The sequence below is a fragment of the Rhinichthys klamathensis genome, unplaced genomic scaffold (genome assembly GCF_029890125.1).
Source record: "Rhinichthys klamathensis goyatoka isolate OS25496 unplaced genomic scaffold, OSU_Roscu_1.1 h1tg000168l_1, whole genome shotgun sequence".
Taxonomy (NCBI): domain Eukaryota; kingdom Metazoa; phylum Chordata; class Actinopteri; order Cypriniformes; family Leuciscidae; genus Rhinichthys; species Rhinichthys klamathensis.
Genome location: NW_026606699.1, coordinates 235,851 through 256,413, shown reverse-complemented (window position 1 = coordinate 256,413; position 20,563 = coordinate 235,851). Strand labels below are relative to the sequence as shown.

Below are 20,563 nucleotides of genomic sequence, written 5' to 3'. Positions count from 1 at the left end.
TTTTCATTATTTCATATGAAAACGTGATAATTTTCATAATTTTAGCTAAAGTTGTAGTAATTTAGTCATTTTTATTAGTAAAAACAAAACAAAACATCTCAGTATAGTTCTTTCCTCAATTTGAGTTATTTTACTTCAAATTAAAATAAATAAAAATGAGGAATGGCATCTTTGCAACTAGCTGAAAAAAAGTAATTCATGAAATATTTTATTTTGATATTATTGCAAGTAATGAAAATGTTTCTTTATGGTTTTACTTTTACTTTCAGTTAACAACAACACGCCTGCCCAGAAAAGCCTTTATCTCCGGTGTATTGATCCGCCGGTTGATGTCTATATGGAGGACCATTAGGCCACAGAGTTACTTATCCGATAAACATGGGTTTCTGTGATGAGAAGCAAAGATCACCACGAGTGGCCACCTAGCCACACCACACATAATTGGGATTGGATTTAGGAATACAGGCCTTCAAGAGCCTTTTAGACTCGTGATTAACTGTTGCCTGAATCCTCTTATCAAATCAGAGGCTTATCTGAGAGCTCAAATCTCTTGAGCGTGGAGACCAGGCCACCCGCTGCCTGCTGGGACACAGAAGCTCCACTAGATGGCAGGCGTCAGGAACGGTGAAGGGATTGAGTGTAGGGTGTGTGTTTGTGATGGTGTGTAATGAGGCCGGGCAGGTGGTGTGTCTCCTTGACTGTTCAATGAGAGGCGGAAATCATTAACATGGGATTCACATGCTACGACCACGGAGCGCACTCAAAGATCAATGTTTTCTAATTAACATAATGTACTTTGAGTCTTCCTGAGAGCAAATTGAGCAGAAACTAAACAAAAACTCCTTCAACCAGGCTATTTCAGTCCATTAGAGGGCGATGTGCATTCACGACACTTTCCACAAATACAGGAAAAGTGCCTAAAACTCATAAATTGAGCAGAAACTAAACAAAAACTCCTTCAACCACACTATTTCAGTCCATCAGAGGGCGATGTGCATTCACGACACTTTCCACAAATACAAAAAAAGTGCCTAAAACTCAAAACATGTCCTGTTTCATCCAAAAAGACACTAAACCTTTCATAAAATGTTGTTTGTTCACCAAGAGGTCTAAATGAAAATATGTTCTATTTGCTGTAGCTTCTTTATTGGTGTTTGCTAAGGCAAGCAACACTTACTTTTAGTCAGATTTAGGTGTAAGGATGTGGTTTTTGCATTAAGTTTGTGCTTCAGATATGAATAATTCCTCAAATCATGCATCTTGTTAAGGTGAAGTTTGCTGTTATTTACAGTGATCAGACATAACAGCCAAAATCCAATGTGAAAACTATTAAAAAATGGTTTTCGTTAACTGAAAAAAAGCTGAAATTAAATAAATAAGTACTAAAATCAATATGGCTAAAAATGAAATGAAGAATAAAACAAAGCTAAAAAAAAAAAGAAAAAAAGAAAGAACGATCGATAGAACGATAGAAAGAACAATTGATAAAAAACAAAACAAAAAAACAAAGTTAATAGAAATATTAAAAACTAACGACACAAACTTAAATAAAAAAATTTAAATGGAAAATATCAAAATAAAACTAATTCAAAATATTAATAAATACGTACTACATACTTAATAAAAAGTATTAAAAATCACTGAAATAACACTGTCCACGACACCTTAGCATCATGTGGGAGTTTTTGACTAGATATTACTTTTTTGCCAATCAACGTAATTAAATAATTAACTGAATATCAACATATTAGGCTTGGTTAGACATGTATAGTTTGATTTTATACGTTGAATGCAGTCGACAAGGTCAAGACCTCTGATGTGGGACAGACCAAAGTCACTTTATTTTAAGGCATTTTATTTATTTAAAACGAACTAGTATTCATGCTAAGTCAGTTAGAAAATAGTTTATGTAAAATAATATGTTGTCTAAGATGGGAACACCAATTTGCACTGTATTTGTGGACAGTTTTGTACATTATCACACTTAAAAATCCTGTTTTAAACAACCAATAATTAACTCAGAATGCGGGCATAAACGACACAACATAGAGTAAGTGTATAGTAATTAAATGGTGCGTTTGTTTACACGCATCTGCAGCAACTAATGACGAGACCCGCTTTAAAACTATAAAGGCCGTGGCCTCTGTCCATGTACTCCACAAATTAATCATCACTTGTTCTAACAATTGATTGGTATTGTTTTTATCAAACCACTATAATGTGATGTTCAGACTTGAACTCGGTCTAATTAAAGAGTGAAAACAATCTAAAATAAACATTGCTTTAAGTTTTAATTAAGTCTCCATGGACACCATAGTTGCTCGGTGACACATTTAAAGTAAGAGAACCAAGTTAGACAAAGGCAGATGTGCCTGGCATGATTGTAATGAAATTTTGAGCAGTAACAATTATTATTTATGACTGATTTAAGCTGGTCTCGTCATTAGTCGCTGAAGCAGCATGTAAGCAAATGCATCAGTGAATAAATAAACTTGAAATTTATATATAATAAATAAATTGTTCAATTGTAGTCTTTTAAAAAGGCATCTGAAATAATAAACTAAGTGCAATGTAGTGTTGTCAAAAATATTGATTTTTCGATACATATCGACACTGAAATATCTGAAACTTCCAATACTCATTTTCCACAGATTAGATACAGGATACCAGCTGTGCTTTCTCTCTCTCATCTCTCTGACAGCGAGTGACACACAAACCCGCCTCCACTCACTCACTCGTTTCATTTGCTCCGCATGAATATTGCTGATGTTACAGGGCTTGAATTTTGGTGTGCGATTGCGCATATTGCACATTATTCCCTCAGATTTTGTTCTCACACTCAAAGTGCGGCACATAAATCCGCCTCTTAGTACTAAATTGAGTTCTTTTCACTGCTTATTGCGCTTAAACAGTCAAATACACAAAATACTGTCAAAATGCCGGTATTGGCGAGTATTCATGTAAACACAGTCAGTTATGTTTTAAGTGAACGTACACAGTTAAGAAAGAAAATACATGTGTAGCAGAATAATGAATCAGTGCATCATGTCTTAAAGTGACAGCAGCCTAATATATCTGCTGCCAAATTATGATATTATTAAAAATATCTATATGGCAGTTTTTTCCCATGGTATCGATGTCAAAATTGTGGCCAGTGAAAATTTGAGTGTCTAACTTTGGAAAACCTCTAGCCATAGTGGCTGGTGAGCAAAAAAAGTTAATGTCAAGCCCTGCTTCTAACGATTATGAAAACAAGATAATTGAGGCAAAATGATTATTGTGCCGCGCTGCCGCACGCCATCCAGTGCACTTTCCTTTCCTTCACAGCGGCGGCCTTAGGTTTGTCCCTAAAAGCCCAAACTTAACATCCAAATCAGCCAAATAATTGAGTGTTGTTAAATGTAGTCTACTGTTGCTAAACTGCGGGACGTGTTTGATATTAAACAGTGTTATTAAAAGAACATTAAAGCCACAAAAGAGACACTGTTCCCCAGGTGGCTTTCTGTGCGCGCACTCGGATAAGCAAATAGTCTTTGGATACACACAAAAATGTCAAAATGCCTTTTTGGAGAGTATTCACGTAAACACAGTGGGTTTTGTCTTGAGCAAACATACACAGTTGAGAAAGAAAACAAGTGTGTAACCGTATATTGGATCCGTGCATCAGCTCTTAAAGTGACAGCAGCCTAATAAACCTGCCTCTGTCTGTGTCATTCATGATAATAAAACAACAAATGACGAAGGAAAATCACTCACTGATCTTGACTGAATAACTTAAGTAGCTTTAATTACTATATTAATCTATATTTAATGAGTACAGTAAGACTATGCAGTATTATTTTACATTTGATTATTAATTGTTTTGTTGTAAGCTATTACTTATCTGAATACCACCGTTTAAAAACTTTAAACACTTTATTTAATTTGTATTTTTTTGTTCTGTTGTATTTATTTATTTATAATTAATTTCTTAGTTCATATTGTATTGCTGACTGTTTACTTGTCTCATGTAATTATTTTGAGTGATTTCAGCTTTGACCAAAACGAATCGGGATTATGATTTTTGCCATAATTGAGCAGCCCTACCTTGTACAGTCTCTCTTTTATGGGCTTGGCGTTGACCTCCCGCCAGATGCTCTGGGATTTCTGCCTCTGGTCCAGGTAGTAGCCGCGCACAGGATCTCCTCCGTGATTGGCCGGGGCTCTCCAGCCAATCAGCATCTCTCCTCCGGTGCAGTGCAGTACAGTGATGGCTGATGGACAGGATGGCACACCTGCAGTGATGTGGGAAGGGAGGGTCAGAGGTCACAGAGCTGGAGCTGCATTTTGTGTAGAATTACTGCTGAAGTGAACCACACCATGTTTGCTATTAATTGTTAATGAATCAAAGAAGTGATTATTTGATTCACTCAGTGTATTGCAGCTGAAAAAAACTAAATTATTAATAGGATGACTAAATGTCCCGGTTTCATGAGGTGTGTCCCGGTGTCCTGATAATGCGCTAATAATTTCACAAGCAAAAATGTGTCCTGGTTTCAGCTGACTAAAAGCTGTTTTTCAGTGTGCGATGCATAAAGATGCAAATCAGTGTTGATTTATATACTATTATATTTTTTATTAATATTTTAAATTAGCTTATGTTTTTACATTAAATGTTTTTCATTTTATTATTTTTATTTTTATTAGTTTATTTGGACTATTTTTGTTTATTTTTTATTTGTTTACTTCTGATCTTTTTTTATTTATTATTGTAAGTAAACTAAACTAAAAAATAAATGATGTTTATGTTTTTTAAACATTACTATTTAGGTTTATTTTATTTATTTTTGTTCAGTTTTAGCATTTATTTATTTCCAGTTAGTAATTTTAGTGCTTCAACTTAAACTTATTTCAGTTAGACAAGGCAACATTTCTTCTAATTTTCTTTTTAAACATTTTTTTTATCTAAGAATTTATATTTTATTTAATTTCAGCTTTATTTTAATTAATATTTAAAAAAAAAAAAGTTTTAGTCTAAGATAATAAACCTTGCAAATAAGGTGTGTAATATTCATTTCCGCCCATGGATCGCTTATGACAAGCATATTATATGTGGAATTACATTTAATGATTTTAAGTTTTAATGTTGTAATTATTTTGCGTTAAAATATAATAAATGAAATGTGTCTGCAAGTCTTTAACTCAAAATTCACATATAAATGCAAGCATACACAAACTACACTGTATTTACTACAGTGTTTTAGCGACAACACAATGTTAATGTTCCTAAAACATCCTGCTTTTAAACTTTAAAACTTCTAAGCATTAAACTACTACAATGAATTCAGTCCAGACCACTAAACATAAATACAGACTCCATTCAAACATTGCAGATTTGGCATAACGACTCCAACGCGCCGTTTCATTTACACAGAAACACTGACTGAAAACTAAACTTGCCTAAAACTTTTTTTTGCTGAGTTGCAAGCAAAGTAACTTCCTTCAGGAGCTTCAATTCTAGTTTATTTCATGTCATTTGCATTTGATTCAAGTCAAAATGAAAGGAAACTGAAGAGAGGTGTCTGCAAAGAGGGCTGAAACACACCGGGCTTTAATTAAAGAAATATGATATGTTAATAATACAATCGCTCTCATTTCAATTAATTTATCATCTCCAACTACTTTTAATTCAAATGGAATTTCAGAGGATGACGGGAACTTCTGGTCAACCTAATAATTATTGAAAGCACTTGCGTTTTCTCTAAGGATAATGTGATCATTTATATAAAAAAGCCAGGTTTGATCAGCAGTAACATGTGGTTGAAGCGTCTCTGGTGTTCGATGATAACAGACGGAGCATCTGTCCTGATCTCAACATCAGTGCAGGAGTGCCACTCAGATTCAGACGTTATTACAAAGAGAAAAGCTGAACCGTCAGACAACAGCCTATTACTGTCAGGAAGCCAGACACAGAACGACTCTACTTCAACATCTCTTGAGTAACAAGCTTGTCTTTGGTCAGGACTGTGAGAGGCACAAGAGCATCATGTCTGCGTAGCTCTTCTGCCTTTATCCAAGTAATACGCTGATTTCACGCATATAGTTCCTTCCTGCTTCTTTTTTACGTTCTGAATTTATTTATAAATGAATTTCACTGTATATAGTATGAAAGAAATGTATGTACATTTTTAGAATAACTCATTTCTACATTAAACACAACAATACGCCATCGCATTCGCGACTCTCCCATGATTAAAGGCGACACTTCCGGTTTTCTTCCCACCGGAGCCATTTCAAAATGGCGGCTGCGTGAAATCAGCGTATGAAGCTTGTAAGGGTATATGTTCTTTAGCAGCAGAATACTACAGTAAAAAACATTTTTACATTTCCTAAAGACAATGTTAGAGTGTTATGGGTGGTTTCTAGGGCATGAATATGAGGTCGCTAATGGCTTATGAGAAATTATTTGCACATTGCTATACGCTGATTTCACGCAGCCGTTATTTTGAAATCGAAAGCGAGACTCCGGTGGGAAGTAAACCGGAAGTGCCGCCTTTAATCACGGGAGAGTCGCGAATGCGATGGTGTATTGTTTTGTTTAATGTAGAAATTAGTTATTCTAAAACTGTACATACATTTCTTTCATACTTTAGACTATATAGAGTGAAATGCATTTATAAATAAAATTATTTTTTTTATATATAATTCAGAACGTAAAAAAAGATCGCAGGAACGAACTACATATGCCATATTGGATATTAACATCCAATAGTGTAAATCGCGGCAGCAGCTTCAGGTTGGTAGTCCAAGGCATTGTTGTCTATCTGTACTTCAGGGGTTCTTCCCACCGGAGCCTCGCTTTCAATTTCAAAATGACGGCTGCGTGAAATCAGCGTATATGGCTGATGTTCTGGGTGGTTGCTCACTAACCCAAGTCAAAAGACTTCACCTGATGTCTCTCTTCATGCAGGAAGCTCATTCAGAGAATTATAAATTCACACTGAGACCATAAACAGTTTTCGAGAGCTCAAGCAGACAGCCGGGAGCACTTTAGACGGGACGGCGCCCAATTTAAAGCTGTCTGACTGCATGGTCTCGACTGGTTCGCTGGCCGGTCAGACTCACTTATCGCTGATTTGACTCGAATGGCAGGAGACTCGTCCGAGTAGATGCTGTTTCCCGCCAGTCCCACAGACTTCACCCTGAATACATACTCTTTATTGGTCTTCAGGCCATGAACTGTAAACCTGAGTGAAGAAAAACTGTTCTTAGTAAAAATATTGGAGTCTGCAATCATTATTTCCTCTTAAAGTCCCACTCCGATCATATTTTGAGCTATTTTTAAACATTCCCAGTGGTCTTTAAATTATGATTATGCCATTTTTAGCCAAAATCACAAAACCTGTGCCGTTTTCTGGGACTTCGCTTCAGCAGAGCGGCAGTAGCTCATTAGCAATTCGCCTCTGCATTGTGGGCGGAGCCGTTGGCACGGAGACGCCCCTCCCCCTGCCCGTTGCTGAGAGCTCTGTCTCTCCCGCTAGCTTACACCCCCAATACCGGTGGGGCAACACAGTATTATATACACGTTAATTATTATTATCCGAAGTTAATCAAAGTTATCACCGATCACCGATCATTATTTCACTCCAAGACGTCGCGTGTGGAGACGCCCAGTGGAGTTACTACGTCACAACTCCAGTCGATTTTAGCCGGCATTTTAGCGTCTGCTACTGATTCACAGCCATTTGAATGTAGAAATACTCAGAAATACAACTTTGAGCTTATTTTTCTCAAGATATGTCCTCTAACATCAGAAAAATGCCACGAGAACATGTTAACACCTAGAAAAACATTATTTTCATCGGAGTGGGTCTTTAAACAAGATACAACAAGAAGACCTGGTTTTGGTGATGGGCTTATTGTTGATGGTCTTCCACTCTCCACTTCCAACCTCACTGCAGTACAGGTAGTATCCCACAATGCCCTCTGTTATTTTAGGGTCCTTCCACTGCAGTAGGACTGAGCTGTTAGTGTCTCGATTTGGCAGGACGCCGTTTGGTGGGGCAGGAACTCCTAAAACACATTAGAACAAAATCCACACTGAGCTGTGCAAGTTTACATACACTACACTTGTGAAAAAGAAGTGTGCTTAAAGGGATAGTTCACCCAAAAATTAATATTCTGTCATCATTCACTAACTCTCAATCTGTTCCAAACCTGTATGAGTTTCTTTCGTCTGCTGAACAGAAAAGAATAAATGTAAAAAATATGAGTAATCAAACTCTTAAATGGGTCCCATTGACTTCCATAGTATGAAAAAAAAAAAACACTATTAGGGCTGGGGGAAAAAATCGATTTTTCGATTAATCGTTTTTAAAAAGGCGGTCGATTCAAAATCGATTCTCAACGGCCACGAATCGATTTTTCCCATATTCAGGGCTCGCGGTGCTGCGTCTTGTGTCAAGGCAAGGCAAGCGTCAAGCGCTGCAGGCGTCGATACACACTCGTGTTTAGGAGTCGGGACATGATTCACTTGCACAATCGGGCCAGCATTGCATCGTAACTTACGTTTATCATTTTCACGTCTTTTTAAGTTTTACCAGTTTAAACATTCAAGCATTTTTAAACTATTCAGTGCTCGTGCGCTCTCAGAGATGTTTTTCATTGCGTGCACATACAGTAAAGCCTAAATCCGCCTCACAAACAGCTCGCCAGAAACAGAAGTTCTTTTTCGTGGATTATATCGCTTTATCAGTTAAAAACACGCAAAATGATGTCAAAACTCTGGTCTTGGTGAGTAACCTCGTAAAGACAGTCGGTTATGTCTTAAATAAGCATAAAACGCGTCTGACAGACAGTATAATGAAACAGTAATGGATCCGTGCACTAGTTCTTAAAGTGAACGCAGCCCTATGTGTCTGTCATTAATTTTGTTGTCAAAACAACATAATATAGCATTAATTGTAAGGAATCAGAATTAACAGCCTATGTATTTATTCAGTGTTATTTTACATTGGATTACTTTATTCAGTTTCTGTAGTATTTCTGACCTACCCAAAAACTTTTCTTTTTATGTCTCTTTATTTGTGTCTTTATTCTATTGTATTTATTTGTGCTACTTTTTTCAATTTAACTCAAATATTGAAATCAAGCTTCCATATGTTGCATAAACTCTTAACAAAAAATTACCCCATTGTAAAAACAAACATTTAGGTGAGATCAATGTAAAAAAAAATTGTCTAAAAAATGATAACTGATATTTATTTATTTATCTATCTTAAAGGTGCTCTAAGCGATGTCATGTGTTTTTTAGGCCAAAACATTTTTTGTCACATACAGCAAACATCTCCTCACTATCCGCTGGCTGCCTGTCCCCTGAACACACTGTAAAGAAACGCGATCTCTGTAGACAGCCCATGCTTCACAAACAGCACCAAAAACAAACTGCAGCGACCCGCTCCCCAAAACATAACAAACTGTTCCAGCCAATGACTGACAAGAAGGGTTTGGGGGTGTGGTTTGGGGGGTTAGTGTGCGGATGAGGAGGAGGGAGGGTCTAGCTAGCCTCCGTTTTGTTTGACAATAGTTCGAACGTCAACAAGAAGTGACGTCACCCAGGATCGCTTAGAGAACCTTTAAACATAAAATAACCTATCGTGTTTGATCAAAGGCATGCGACTGTTCTGACTCGTCCAATTTTCAGCATCAATTTGGCATCTTGCATCAAAATCCTGTCTATTCATTGTAGGCATTTAGTGTATAGTGTAAATAAAAAGGGTTTTATATACAGGTTTGTGGCTCTTAATTTCTTTGTATTAATTAACCACTTGTAAACTTATGTCCACTGTTCTTTTTTTATAAATATAGGATTTGTATTACATCTATATTTATTATAGTCGAATCGAGAATCAAATCAGGAATCGAAAATCGAATCGAGAATCGAATCGAATTTGAACATCTGAATCGATACCCAGCCCTACCCACTATGGAAGTCAATGGGGTCCAATAATTTTTTTGATTACTGACATTCTTTAAATATCTTCTTTTGTGTTCAGCAGATTAAAGAAACTCATACAGGTTTGGAACAACCAACGCTATCTCACGACCAATTCGTACGAGTGAGTAAAATGTAAAATGACCTCATTCGTACGATTTGTCTAAACCCCAGTGACGGTTCGGTTTAGGGGCGGGGTCAGAGGTTGGTCATTCGTACAAATTCATACAAATTGGGCAACTCGTAAAATATATACGATTTAGCAAAAATCTTACAAATTCGTACGAGTGAGGTCGTATGAATTCGTACAAATTAGCCACCTAATAATGCCAAAACCAAAAGTACAAATTAAACCTTACTTTGTCATGCTTTAAAAAAATATACATCTTGATGTGTTGTCTATTACAATTAATCGCATCTACGTTTGTAAATGTATATAATATACATGTATACACACACACATATGCATACACACACGTATATACACACACACTAACTTATGTTAGATGCGATTAATTGCAATTAATCAATTTAACAGCACTATTATTAATATATTTAAAAGCATGGCATACAAGTTCTAATAGAAATGACATTAACGTACATTTTATTTTACCATAAATGTTTGTCAGTACATTCAGTAGTACACTTTAACCATATTTCCAAGACAATAGAAGTAATTATGAAATTACAAATAAAGATGTACTTAATTCGTGCTTAAGTGGGTTAAAAAAGCACTCTCAAGTTTAAATAACTGCATTTATCAGACATTTAAACTATAATACATTACATTTAATTGTAAATAACATGCAGTTAAGTGTCTGAAATTTTTAAAAGTAGATTATTTCCGTAACAAGTACTCTTAAGTATGCTTTTTTTTACAAGGATATAGTCGATTTAAATCTCTTTTAAGGCATGCTTCTTCTTGTTTTCTATAAATTTAGACACTTTCATTCTAAGCATCAGTGAGATTGCTTATGACTCTCCTTTAATGTTGCAATAAAGAACAACAAATGGAATGACATGAGTGTGAGTAATTAATGACTAATTTGTGTTTTTATGTGCACGATTCCTTCAAGAAAATGGTCACCTAGTGGTTGCCCCAGTGAGACGGGTCCGCTGGGTAGAGACGGCTCGCTGATACCGTACTTGTTGACAGAACGAACACGGTAAGAGTACGACTTCCCCTTCTGTTGGTCAAATGCAGTGAATCTAGTCGACAGCACCGTCATATCCATACTAGCCAGGTGCCAGCTCTCCTTCCCTGTGATGGACTGAAATAACCAACAGTCAATGCATATTTACCTTTACATATTATGATTTATCATTTATCCAAAGTGACAGTAAATTCAAAGTATACATTTTGCAAGTCCGAAGTCCGAAGTCTTTTGCATTTTACAACGGGTGAATCTCTAGTTGTCACTGGTGATTGTCGTTTGAACCTTTCTGGATCTTTCTGGAACTTTTCTTGCTGAGCAAAACTTTTTTCTATTGGGCGGACATTTTTTTTTGCCACCTGAGCAAAAATATTCTTTATACCTGACCTGTACAGCATACGTAGAAACACAATGGTTTCAACATTCAGTTGTAACTTTTAACTTGAATGTGCCATTTCTATTTTATTTGACCCTTGATGTAACTTTGGTATTGGTATTAAATCATATTTTCGAAAAACAAGCAGTTAATTAAGAAGTCACTAAATGAAGCACATTTTAGGTTACCTGATATTTTTTTACAGTGCTGTTAACTGTACAGTCTTTACCAAGAAATCCTATGAAAAATAATTTACAAAATCTTCTGCAGGACAGTTCAATTCTTTACAATAATAGAATATAGTATGAAAGAAAAGTAAGCTGTTACACTGAGATGGTTTGGGAAAACCATAAAGTGTTTTTGTACAGTCAATTAATTGTGTACAGGAAGCATTAAACCATCAAAGTTAAATGATTGTTTATTGCTTATGAATTTCCAATATTTTCTTTAGCAGGGGGTTTCAAACTTTTTAATGGCAAGGAGCCCTAAACAATACCCTTGTGAGATTCTTTATTCAGGCTTATAATATAATAAAATATAGGCCTAATATAACCTAAACAATACCCTTGTGAGATTCTTTATTTAGGCTTATAATATAATAAAATATAGGCCTAATATAATATAATATAAAAAAACGAATTAAGGTGATATAATATATCAGTTTAAATGCTTCAATTTGTTTACATATTATATTATTATAATATGAAAACAAACTGAAGCATTTAAATAGATCTAATAGCTAAATATTTTCAAGAAAAGTGAATGTGAACTGTTTTATAATCTTATCATCCCTGAAACTCCCGCACACACAAAAACATCTATTTAAACTAATGATGTATTTTGAGTTTGCACGCAGGTGGGTGTGTAATTGTTACCGTTCTGTGTCCATCAACCGTTATTTCCACCACTTTAATCAAACCACTCTTCTTTAAAACACCATGATGTGATTTTATTTCACATGTCTTTGCGTTTCTCGTTGCCTCTCGTATTGAGCTATTTGGTCCGCACACACGACTCCACACGCGCTCACATCGTTCTCTTTCTATGAAACCTGTAAACTGCATTCACCAGTTTTCACTCTATAGCGGTTGACCAGAGCACTGAAATTATTTCTCACTTAAACTACAATCAAATGGATTTCCCCACACATTTCGCATCAGTCCTCTGCGTGGCATTTCATTATTTTCTGCGCGGCCGCCGCTTCAGAAGTGCACGCGCGCAGCTTAGAGGGAACATTGATTGTAACGCAGTTCAGATGTTATGGGAAGGAGGAGGCGGGAACCGGCGAACATTTTAAGACTTAAAGGGGTGGTATAATGCCCTTTTCAAAAGATGTTAAATAAATCTCTGATGTCCCCAGAGTGTGTGTGTGAAGTTTCAGCTCAAAATACCCCACAGATATTTTTATATAGCATGTTAAAATTGTCACTTTTTGAGTGTGAGCAAAAACGCTCCGTTTTTGTGTCTGTCCCTTTAAATGCAAATGAGCTGCTGCTCCCGCACAGGGGGCGGAGCTTCAAGAGCTTGTGTCCTTTTACCTCACACACACATGCACTGAAAATTTTTAGCCTTTTATGTTCAAACCGGAGTCAGATAAAGATGGAGACTCATATTCTGTCTTGATCATCTATAAATCGTGTTCCCGGGGGCGGGGTTTATGTACATTTTAGGGTTAGTGATGTCACTAACCCGGGAGGAAGCTCGTGTAGTCCCTACCAGCCGTTTGTTGTAGTCCTTAAAAAGCAATTTCTTTAAAAGCAAATATCTCCCTTTGCTTTGAACTTTGAGCGTCGTAACTTTGCAGATGTTGTGTATGCTCAAACAGCAACATTACACACTAACTACAGTTAGAAAAGTGAAATCATAATCAACCACCCCTTTAAGTCACAACATAAGTCCAGGCCTGTCCTCTCTCGATCTGGACTGTCGTCGCTCCTCCTTTTATGCTTCCGCTCCTCCGTGTGCGATACGAGACCGGTGCATTGCGCAGGAGTCGCTCATCAGTAATCACGCCACCGGCCTCGCCAACGCATTCTCATCCTTTGGCGTCATATAGGTGACGCCATATGACACTTCGTCGAAATCTTACGCACATGGCATCCTTTATAGGGGTCGACCGATATGTGATTTTCAGGGCCGATGCCGATGCCGATTATTACAGGTCAAATAGACCGATAACCGATATTTTGAACCGATATATATATATTATAGCTATGTCTGGTGTAAAACTGTAAATTAATGTCAAAATTAAGAATAACAAAGGGTTTTTTGACAAATACTTTCTTTAAATGATTTTAAACATATCTTTGAATCTGAGAACTGTTATTAATAATAATAATAATAACTTGTATAAAGTGCAGGGAGCACCCAGCAGCATTCTGTAAACATTTTGTAAAACTTAAAAGACTCTATTTTAATTTTTAAATAAAATTTTAGTAATCAAAAAGCATTTCTAATGAATTAAAATCAAACTTATTCAATTTATTTACAGTTTAACAAAAATTTAATTTTTAGGGCCTTGTGAAAAAACGAACTTTTATTTTGACGGGTTGCCGTGGAGATCTTTGAGTTTCTGTGTGTTTATGATATGTCGATAACTTTTCTCAGTTGAAGCATTAAAAAGCTCATGAAGTGACTAAGCGGCTCTGGAGATGATGTTTATGCAATCATGTCCTCATATAATGATGCGGCTGAGGCTGAAAACAGCGCAAGCGTCACACGTGCTCCAGTGTGTGTGTGTGTGTGTGGTAACTGAAATCACGCGTCTCTGCGCCATTCATTTAACGTTAGAGACACGCAGGATTCATATTTAAATAGCCTTTTTGCGGTTTGATTTGTACTGACCTGCTTTTTATTAATTCATCAAAGTTGACAAATTCCGTGATATTCCGCTTTATACAGTAAATTCCGTTTTTATGACTGGATTCCGCGCTGATTGGCCGGACTCGTGACTCCCAACAAATCAGATGTGCGGGGACATTAGTCTAGTCTACAGAGTGGTGAGTTCCGACAAAGGTGGCTGCGTCAGAGCCAAATATAGCGCATTTCAAAATAAAATTATTTTCTCGGCAAATCGGTTTTGAAAATGGCCGATACCGATAACCATAAAAATGCTTAATATTGGCGCCGATAATCGGTCGACCCCTAATCCTTTAGCGTCAATATAACACGCACTGTTATGTGTAGGTTTAGGTCTGGGGTCGGGTTACGGTTATGACCTTGGAATCTGCGTCTCATATTCACGCTAAACGATGCCATGTGCGTTGGAGTTAGACGCGCGCCACCTGTATGACGCCTTGGGTTCTGCGTCTCATGTTGATGCTAAAGGATGCCATGTGTGTAAGATTTCAACGAAATGTCCAAAGCGTCACATGTATGACGCCCCTCGTGCAGCTCTCTCACGGCTCTTGGCCTCGTCCTGCTCGCCACAGCTATAAATCTCCAACATCCTCACACGTAATATTGTCTACTAGCTGAGAATCTTCTTTATGTGTACAGATGTGACGCAATGACTCAATATAGCCGACTAGCCGAGACTCTTCTTTATGTGTGCAGATGTGACGTAATGACTCAATATAGTCTACTAGCCGAGACTCTTCTTTATGTGTTCAGATGTGACGTAATGACTCAATATAGTCTACTAGCCGAGACTCTTCTTTATGTGTGCAGATGTGACGTAATGACTCAATATAGTCTACTAGCCGAGACTCTTCTTTATGTGTTCAGATGTGACGTAATGACTCAATATAGCCGACTAGCCGAGACTCTTCTTTATGTGTTCAGATGTGACGTAATGACTCAATATAGTCTACTAGCCGAGACTCTTCTTTATGTGTACAGATGTGACGTAATGACTCAATATAGCCTACTAGCCGAGACTCTTCTTCATGTGTACAGATGTGACGTAATGACTCAATATAGTCTACTAGCCGAGACTCTTCTTTATGTGTACAGATGTGACGTAATGACTCAATATAGTCTACTAGCCGAGACTCTTCTTTATGTGTTCAGATGTGACATAATGACTCAATATAGCCGACTAGCCGAGACTCTTCTTTATGTGTACAGATGTGACGTAATGACTCAATATAGCTGACTAGCCGAGACTCTTCTTTATGTGTACAGATGTGACGTAATGACTCAATATAGCCGACTAGCCGAGACTCTTCTTTATGTGTACAGATGTGACGTAATGACTCAATATAGCCGACTAGCCGAGACTCTTCTTTATGTGTACAGATGTGACGTAATGACTCAATATAGCCGACTAGCCGAGACTCTTCTTTATGTGTACAGATGTGACGTAATGACTCAATATAGCCGACTAGCCGAGACTCTTCTTTATGTGTACAGATGTGACGTAATGACTCAATATAGCCGACTAGCCGAGACTCTTCTTTATGTGTTCAGATGTGACGTAATGACTCAATATAGCCGACTAGCCGAGACTCTTCTTTATGTGTACAGATGTGACGTAATGACTCAATATAGCCGACTAGCCGAGACTCTTCTTTATGTGTACAGATGTGACGTAATGACTCAATATAGCCGACTAGCCGAGGCTCTTCTTTATGTGTTCAGATGTGACGTAATGACTCAATATAGTCTACTAGCCGAGACTCTTCTTTATGTGTGCAGATGTGACGTAATGACTCAATATAGTCTACTAGCCGAGACTCTTCTTTATGTGTTCAGATGTGACGTAATGACTCAATATAGCCGACTAGCCGAGACTCTTCTTTATGTGTTCAGATGTGACGTAATGACTCAATATAGCCGACTAGCCGAGACTCTTCTTTATGTGTTCAGATGTGACGTAATGACTCAATATAGTCTACTAGCCGAGACTCTTCTTTATGTGTGCAGATGTGACGTAATGACTCAATATAGTCTACTAGCCGAGACTCTTCTTTATGTGTTCAGATGTGACGTAATGACTCAATATAGCCGACTAGCCGAGACTCTTCTTTATGTGTTCAGATGTGACGTAATGACTCAATATAGTCTACTAGCCGAGACTCTTCTTTATGTGTACAGATGTGACGTAATGACTCAATATAGCCTACTAGCCGAGACTCTTCTTCATGTGTACAGATGTGACGTAATGACTCAATATAGTCTACTAGCCGAGACTCTTCTTTATGTGTACAGATGTGACGTAATGACTCAATATAGTCTACTAGCCGAGACTCTTCTTTATGTGTTCAGATGTGACATAATGACTCAATATAGCCGACTAGCCGAGACTCTTCTTTATGTGTACAGATGTGACGTAATGACTCAATATAGCTGACTAGCCGAGACTCTTCTTTATGTGTACAGATGTGACGTAATGACTCAATATAGCCGACTAGCCGAGACTCTTCTTTATGTGTACAGATGTGACGTAATGACTCAATATAGCCGACTAGCCGAGACTCTTCTTTATGTGTTCAGATGTGACGTAATGACTCAATATAGCCGACTAGCCGAGACTCTTCTTTATGTGTACAGATGTGACGTAATGACTCAATATAGCCGACTAGCCGAGACTCTTCTTTATGTGTTCAGATGTGACGTAATGACTCAATATAGCCTACTAGCCGAGACTCTTCTTTATGTGTACAGATGTGACGTAATGACTCAATATAGCCGACTAGCCGAGACTCTTCTTTATGTGTACAGATGTGACGTAATGACTCAATATAGCCGACTAGCCGAGACTCTTCTTTATGTGTACAGATGTGACGTAATGACTCAATATAGCCGACTAGCCGAGACTCTTCTTTATGTGTTCAGATGTGACGTAATGACTCAATATAGCCGACTAGCCGAGACTCTTCTTTATGTGTACAGATGTGACGTAATGACTCAATATAGCCGACTAGCCGAGACTCTTCTTTATGTGTACAGATGTGACGTAATGACTCAATATAGCCAACTAGCCGAGGCTCTTCTTTATGTGTTCAGATGTGACGTAATGACTCAATATAGCCTACTAGCCGAGACTCTTCTTTATGTGTACAGATGTGACGTAATGACTCAATATAGCCGACTAGCCGAGACTCTTCTTTATGTGTACAGATGTGACGTAATGACTCAATATAGCCGACTAGCCGAGACTCTTCTTTATGTGTACAGATGTGACGTAATGACTCAATATAGTCTACTAGCCGAGACTCTTCTTTATGTGTACAGATGTGACGTAATGACTCAATATAGTCTACTAGCCGAGACTCTTCTTTGTGTACAGATGTGACGTAATGACTCAATATAGTCTACTAGCCGAGACTCTTCTTTATGTGTACAGATGTGACGTAATGACTCAATATAGCCTACTAGCCGAGACTCTTCTTTATGTGTACAGATGTGACGTAATGACTCAATATAGCCTACTAGCCGAGACTCTACTTTATGTGTACAGATGTGACGTAATGACTCAATATAGCCTACTAGCCGAGACTCTTCTTTATGTGTACAGATGTGACGTAATGACTCAATATAGTCTACTAGCCGAGACTCTTCTTTATGTGTACAGATGTGACGTAATGACTCAATATAGCCGACTAGCCGAGACTCTTCTTTATGTGTACAGATGTGACGTAATGACTCAATATAGCCGACTAGCCGAGACTCTTCTTTATGTGTACAGATGTGACGTAATGACTCAATATAGCCGACTAGCCGAGACTCTTCTTTATGTGTACAGATGTGACGTAATGACTCAATATAGCCGACTAGCCGAGACTCTTCTTTATGTGTGCAGATGTGACGTAATGACTCAATATAGCCGACTAGCCGAGACTCTTCTTTATGTGTACAGATGTGACGTAATGACTCAATATAGTCTACTAGCCGAGACTCTTCTTTATGGGGACAGATGTGACGTAATGACTCAATATAGCCGACTAGCCGAGACTCTTCTTTATGTGTTCAGATGTGACGTAATGACTCAATATAGTCTACTAGCCGAGACTCTTCTTTATGTGTACAGATGTGACGTAATGACTCAATATAGCCGACTAGCCGAGACTCTTCTTTATGGGGACAGATGTGACGTAATGACTCAATATAGCCGACTAGCCGAGACTCTTCTTTATGGGGACAGATGTGACGTAATGACTCAATATAGTCTACTAGCCGAGACTCTTCTTTATGTGTTCAGATGTGACGTAATGACTCAATATAGCCGACTAGCCGAGACTCTTCTTTATGTGTACAGATGTGACGTAATGACTCAATATAGCCGACTAGCCGAGACTCTTCTTTATGTGTACAGATGTGACGTAATGACTCAATATAGCCGACTAGCCGAGACTCTTCTTTATGGGGACAGATGTGACGTAATGACTCAATATAGCCGACTAGCCGAGACTCTTCTTTATGTGTACAGATGTGACGTAATGACTCAATATAGCCGACTAGCCGAGACTCTTCTTTATGTGTTCAGATGTGACGTAATGACTCAATATAGCCGACTAGCCGAGACTCTTCTTTATGTGTTCAGATGTGACGTAATGACTCAATATAGCCGACTAGCCGAGACTCTTCTTTATGTGTACAGATGTGACGTAATGACTCAATATAGCCGACTAGCCGAGACTCTTCTTTATGTGTTCAGATGTGACGTAATGACTCAATATAGCCTACTAGCCGAGACTCTTCTTTATGTGTTCAGATGTGACGTAATGACTCAATATAGCCGACTAGCCGAGACTCTTCTTTATGTGTACAGATGTGACGTAATGACTCAATATAGCCGACGAGCCGAGACTCTTCTTTATGTGTACAGATGTGACGTAATGACTCAATATAGCCGACTAGCCGAGACTCTTCTTTATGTGTACAGATGTGACGTAATGACTCAATATAGCCGACTAGCCGAGACTCTTCTTTATGGGGACAGATGTGACGTAATGACACAAAGACATGCTCGAGTTTCCCGTGGAAATCCACCAGTACCACTGGAGTTAAAAACATTATTACAAGCTTACCGCTTTGAATCGAGCTAAAGCAAGCAGATAGTTTTGAACACTGGCTGGTTATGTACTTGTATTTATTTTGAATAATTTTTAACCCCAAAAAAGTTACAGATTGGAGCTTTAAGTAGGAAGTCTCCATGATGATAAACTATTGCAATATTCTCTTAATAAAACATGCACAGTGGTAAATGGACATTTAAATCTTTTTCATTTATATGTATTTCTGCCCCCACAATTTCAGAGGATCCCGATGAACTAGACAGTTTTATTATGGTGCTTCTTATAAAAAGTCCAATAAAGTCCATGTCCTGTGGCAGTGTGCGCTTTCTCCTGCTCATTACAGAGTCGGCAAGCGGCTGGAGCTCTTTCTTGTGTCTTATATTGGACGATTGTGCCTCCTCTGCTCTGAGAACGGATTACTGCGAGCACTTTTACACTGAGTCTTGAAGAAATGATGTGAAACTTTAAAATTGCCCTCAAAAAGCCAGAAGGATCCTGACCTTTTGTAGTGCTGAAGGCCTTGAACATGTGAAACTGAGAAGCTAAACTTGAAAAATGCCTGTTGGGTCATTTTATCTGCTCTGAAACATGAACTTTCTACCAAGATAATTTAACATATGCTGGAGAGAGTTGCTGCATTTTGCAATTGGGAATGCTCCCATTTGCAAAATGGCAATAACAGAATAATGAATAATTATTAGAATACGGTTTCATATACTAAACTCATCCTGTGCTATTATTGTTAACTAAACCCCAAACTAAAACTATTAAAAATAACATTCGGCAATTGAAATAAAGCTGACATAAAATAAAGTATAAGATAAAACGCTTAAACTGAAAAAAACTACAGATGTTGATGTTAAAATAAATGAAAGCTGAACAAGAACAACAACAAAAAAAACCTAGGGAAAAAAACCTATCAAAATGTATTTAAAATACATTTATTTCATGCTAAGTATACTACAAACATATTTACTGAGATATTGCTTTAGACTCACTGGTATAAATATTATAATTGAACTTTATTTGGAGTACTTATTTATTACACAATGCACATTTCTTAATATTAAGCCTAAAATGTGTTTTAATATCACTGTAT

At 37.5% G+C, this 20,563-nt stretch overlaps 1 protein-coding gene across 1 annotated transcript in view; it reads right to left on the bottom strand.

Moving 5' to 3' along the window:
* The window catches only part of myom3 (myomesin 3), an 83,298-nt gene that overhangs the window by 20,906 nt on the left and 41,829 nt on the right, over nucleotides 1–20,563 (bottom strand). The window contains exons 15-18 of the mRNA XM_056259408.1: nucleotides 11,061–11,244; nucleotides 7,878–8,052; nucleotides 7,105–7,226; nucleotides 4,087–4,274 (exon numbers count right to left, since the gene is read on the bottom strand). Of these exons, the coding sequence (XP_056115383.1) occupies nucleotides 4,087–4,274; nucleotides 7,105–7,226; nucleotides 7,878–8,052; nucleotides 11,061–11,244 (669 nt within the window). The remainder of the gene's footprint in view (nucleotides 1–4,086; nucleotides 4,275–7,104; nucleotides 7,227–7,877; nucleotides 8,053–11,060; nucleotides 11,245–20,563) is intronic.